Below are 4,965 nucleotides of genomic sequence, written 5' to 3'. Positions count from 1 at the left end.
TGGATGAGCCGAGGTCACAGAGGAGGGCAAAGGAGGGGTTTTTTAAAAAGGTTTTTGGGTGTTTTAATGGTTCAAGTTCTTCTATTTCTAAGTTAATTCAATCTTAGATTATAAAATCTCAATGTCATTTGTTAATATTGAGGAAAAATAAAAATGGGGCTCTCTCAATTCGCCATATTTTTGCCAACAACAGGAAATTTCAAGGATTGAAAGCATTTCAAAAAAAAGGAAAAGAAAAAGGTAAGGAATAAATAAATGGATTCAACGGTAGAATAGTGGATGCAATGAAGTGATTAAATTAATAAAAATTGAATTGAATAGAATAAAGATATCTAAGATTGCGTTTGTTCTCTAAAATTAATTTCTAGAAAATAGATTAAATTTTTATAGAAAAAATTATATTTTTTATGTTTGGATGGTTTTGCATAAAATAATTTATATTATTTGGTTAATTTTCTATAATCATTCTAAAAGTTGCTCTTAGTGAAACGGACACGACATAACTATATTTATTACAAAATATTATAGTTAATTTTCTTTTAACAATTAAAATTTATTTTATAATAAGATAATTTTTGTAATAATTAATATCATATAAAAACTTAATAATAAATAATATCTAATTAAAACTTAATTTAAAGTACTTGAAATTGGAAATGATAAAAGAAGCTAATCATGATTTAAGCAAATAGTCATATTTATATAATTAAAATATTTATATTTTATACTAGGTTAAAATTTATCATAAGTCATTGTACTCTTCAGTAAATTTAGAATTTATCTCCGTACTTTTATTTTTAGAAATTTAGTCCTACTTTTTAGATTAAAATTCATATCCAACTATTAACACTATTAAATTTATTTTGCTAAATTTAGATTCATTACAATGCCATTTTTAGTTACATAGTTATCGAGTGAGTTTTTTATTTAAAAATATCATAAAAAATTAACAAAAAAATTTGGGTAAACTATACAAATGATCACCTAACTATGCCCCCATTCATGATTTGGTTACCCAACTTTAACAATTTTCAATTTAGACACTAACGTTTGGATTCATTCCTATTTTGATTACCCACCATTAAATTGATAACAGAAAGCCTTTACATTTACGAATTCTATTAGTTTAATCCTCAAATTTCCTAACCAAAGCTTTCAACTTTTAAAATAGAGGGATGCCGCATATACTAATTGTTTTATTTATGTTTGAAATATTCAATTCGGTACGGCACCCTTTTTGTTTATATTTTAAGAAGTTAATGTTAGAAATGAACTAATCACGGTTAAAAATAATAGAAAATAAAAATTTAAATATAATATATAATAAAATTATATAAATATTTAATATTTGTAAAATAATAATTTTCACTTTGACTCGCATAATTTTAGTTTTTAATTAATTTGGTAAATAAGTTGACACTAAATCGGATTATAAGTGATTCGTATTGCTTATTGTAGATTTAAAAATTTAAAATAAATAACTAAAAATAAATAGAACACATAATAATCTCTTAATCATTTTATAAAAAAATCATTATCAATTTAACAAAAGGAAATTCAATTAATTCTTTCACATTTTTTCTTATGAAAAATTAAATGTTCATATTTATTTCTTCTAAAATTATTCATTGAACAATTGGATTTTTCAAAGCCATATTTTTAACTCTAGATTTAATTTCCGATTTCAAGGACTATTTCTATGTACCTTGATGAAAATACCATACTGTTAATAACAAGAGTAATTCTAAAGTGTTTTTTTAAAAGGTTTTTCCATTTTCTTTAGCTAAAATTTTATCAATTTAATTTTTTTAAATATTTTTTCGTTATCAATTAACGGTAAGTGATCAAAACAGGAGCGAATTCAAACATTAGTGCCTAAATTAAAAAAGTTTAAATTTGGGTGACCACAACAATAACACATGTATGGTTAGGTGACAATTTGTATAGTTTATTAAAAAAATTAGCAGTGTTTACAATTGAAAAGTAGAGGAGCTTCCAATAAAAGTACAATGGCTAAATTTTAAATTTATGAAGAGTATATGAACTTATGACATATTTTAATATTTATACTATAAAATATTTATTATTAATATATTTATAATTATAATATATATTATTAAAATATTAATATAAATATGTTTCAATCAAGAATATTGTTTAAAATTTAAAATTATCATTTTAAAATTTATTATTAAAAAAATTATAAAATCAAATAAATTATTAAATATAAATAATTAAATATGTATATTTAATAATATTAAAATTATAATATTTGATATTTTAAAATTAAAATTAAAATTAAAATTTTATTATTAATATAATAATATTAAGCTTGATTGAAGTTAATTTTATATAAAATTAAAATTGCTTATAAATAAGTTTTTTTCAAGAAATCCCTTTAAATTTTAATTATTTTTAACTTTTTCTTAATTATGATTCCAACCTGGTAAAAAGTTTTTTTTTTTCCTTCACAAAGAGATGGGTTCTAGTTAAACGACGCCGTTAACTTCGTATTTGAAAAGGACTGGTCCTAATTCCTAAACCTTAGAAACTGCAGGGTTTAAGCTCTTAGAAGAACTTGGGGAATCAGGGTTTCTCTTAAAAATGTGGAGCAGAGCAGGGTCGAGCTGGAGATGCAACATACACCGGCGGTTGTTCAGCGGCGCAGCTCGCCGGATAGAGGACGAAGGTGACTGGCTTTACTCACCCGAGTGGTGGGGATCCGAATCCGAATCCGAGTTCAATGGAAACACCGTGTTCCGCTCCGTCTCTGACAAAGGAAACGGCGTTATCTCCGTCCACGCTTACCCTTCTTCTAGACCCGTCAGTTGCTTCACATTTCACTCTTTGTTTTTCACAATTATATGGTTTTTAATTGTTTTGGATTTAGGGAAACTACTGGTTCTCTTCATTGATTAACTTTTTTCATCCTGAATTGGTTTATTTCCTGTGGAGAATAGATTATCAATTGCTTCTAACATTTTTTCAGAACAAAGTTCATTGGCCAGAAGCAGAGAAATGGCTTCAGCAAAGGTATGGAGAGATATATCCAGGCTATGAACACAGTGGAAGTTTTAAGATACTTGGGTATCAGTGGCGTGTCCTTCGCTTTAACGATAATACTCGCCAAAGTACAGTTAAAATAATGGCTGCTTATCGGGATACTGAGCCTGGCTCTATATTTATTATGCAGCAGGCTCAATGCCTGGCTATTCCATGTAAATTGCTCCTTCATTTCTTTTCTCAAATTTTGTCATTTATATACATTTGATGCTTCTGGGTATCCAGTCTTTGAGAAATCATAAGTTTCGACCAGTTCATATTTTCCGAGTGACGACAATACTAGCATTTTCACACACAATACACATCTAGGCCAGATTTTGTGAACTAATAGGATGTATCTTATGACATACAATGTATGTATTCTTTATATTTGTATATACATACCTATTGCATTTAAATGTTTGCTTAACTAATCTTATGATTTGATGGTACTTTTGTAGATGTTAAGAGTATGGTGTCACTAGGACTGTCTACTATTGCATCTTCTAAATACGATCTAATGGCAGCAGTACATGGGAAGAAAAGGATGCATATATTATGCATTGGTCATGGTGGTGGGAGCTTGCCATTGTTTCTGGCTAGTAAAATTCAAGGTAGAAGTTAGCTTTCAGTTTTATATCTCTTCTGCTAGCTTAGTATTAATGGTAGATGAAAGAGAAGGACGTTTATAGCCACTTATCATCTCGTTTAAAGCCTTTAGATATTGATTTATACTTAAATCATTGGAATGCATCTAAATCAACTAACCAAAGATTCTCTGTTTCTTTCAGGTGCCGAGATCCATGTCGTCGAAATTGACCCTATTGTCATCTCAGCATCAGTGCAAGCAATGGGCTTTCCAGGTTTCTCAGTCATGACCCCATCAGGTGAACGTGCTTTTCTAGAACCTGATACTATTAAAGAAGCAATGTGGAAGGGCATCCACGAGAGGCTATACCTCTATGAAACGGATGCCGAGAAGTATGTTGTAGAGAACAACAATCTGTATGATATCATCTTCGTTGATGCTTATGACGGTGAAGACATCTTCCCTAACAAGCTATGGGATCCACATTCCCCATTTCTCAACTCTCTCAGCGACCGACTCCATCCCGAACATGGCACTGTAGTGGTGAATCTCCATGCAGACTCCGATATCTCAAACCCCAATGAGACCGTTTCGTACTTCTACCAGCGACTTCTGCCAATGGGAAAATACGTCTCTAGAGTTTGCAAAGCGTATAAAGATGTCCTCATCGGAAGCAAAGTAACAAGGGGAGGAAAATTCGGGTGTGGTTTAGGGTTCGCAATATCGGTACCTTGGGTGTGCAACACATCATTAGTAGTGAGCAGAGGATTTGGGTTGAGTAGTGGATTTGTTAACAGGGATATGGTAATGAATACCCTCGTATCCAGTTCTGTTAAAGTAGATCATATGTTAAACTTACCCTTCTCATGCTTAGAGTACATAAATATAAAGAGAGATTGTACACTTATCTAGTAACATTTCAATTTCATTTATGGAGTAAATTGTTTAATGTCTTTGATAACCAAAATATGTGTTCATATGAAAACAGAAAATTTCATGGCTAATTTACTAGATAGTTTTTTAAATAAAATATTTCATAAAAAAATCGCCAATTATTAATCTACTTTACTCTTTGTTGCATGTTATAAATGGTAGTGCTGCTAATTGGTAGTATTATAACAAATAAATGAAAAATTTTCAAATTCTTGGGCTTTGAATAGCCCAAAACCAACCCCAAAGGTTTGGAATGAAAAAAATATAAATCAAAGGATGCTAATCGGTGCATTGTATTAAATATAAAAAAAATTCTTAAATTAAGTAATGAAATCATTCTTGACCAATGATCATAGCACTAATTAAACAAACCTTTTTTAAATTGTTCTTCTTCTTCTTAT

General features: G+C 29.2%; 1 protein-coding gene across 1 annotated transcript; it reads left to right on the top strand.

Annotated features, from left to right (window-relative positions):
• The first annotated feature begins 2,504 nt into the window (after positions 1-2,504).
• On the top strand, positions 2,505-4,598 carry LOC108472793 (uncharacterized). Its single transcript, XM_017774348.2, has 4 exons — positions 2,505-2,823; positions 2,990-3,218; positions 3,504-3,656; positions 3,834-4,598. Exons 1-4 carry the CDS (start codon positions 2,605-2,607, stop codon positions 4,541-4,543), a joined length of 1,311 nt encoding a protein of 436 aa, XP_017629837.1. The 5' UTR covers positions 2,505-2,604; the 3' UTR covers positions 4,544-4,598.
• Positions 4,599-4,965: the final 367 nt, after the last annotated feature.

This window comes from Gossypium arboreum, chromosome 10, assembly GCF_025698485.1.
Source record: "Gossypium arboreum isolate Shixiya-1 chromosome 10, ASM2569848v2, whole genome shotgun sequence".
Classification (NCBI taxonomy): Eukaryota; Viridiplantae; Streptophyta; class Magnoliopsida; order Malvales; family Malvaceae; genus Gossypium; species Gossypium arboreum.
The sequence above is the reverse complement of the archived record's forward strand: the minus strand, read 5'-3'. Positions and strand labels throughout refer to the sequence as shown.

Coding starts and splice junctions, on each gene's coding strand:
- LOC108472793 (XM_017774348.2), top strand. CDS start 2,605: ATGTGGAGCAGAGCAGGGTCGAGCTGGAGATGCAACATACACCGGCGG. Junction 3,219..3,503: donor TCAATGCCTGGCTATTCCAT/GTAAATTGCTCC, acceptor GTACTTTTGTAG/ATGTTAAGAGTATGGTGTCA. Junction 3,657..3,833: donor TCTGGCTAGTAAAATTCAAG/GTAGAAGTTAGC, acceptor TGTTTCTTTCAG/GTGCCGAGATCCATGTCGTC.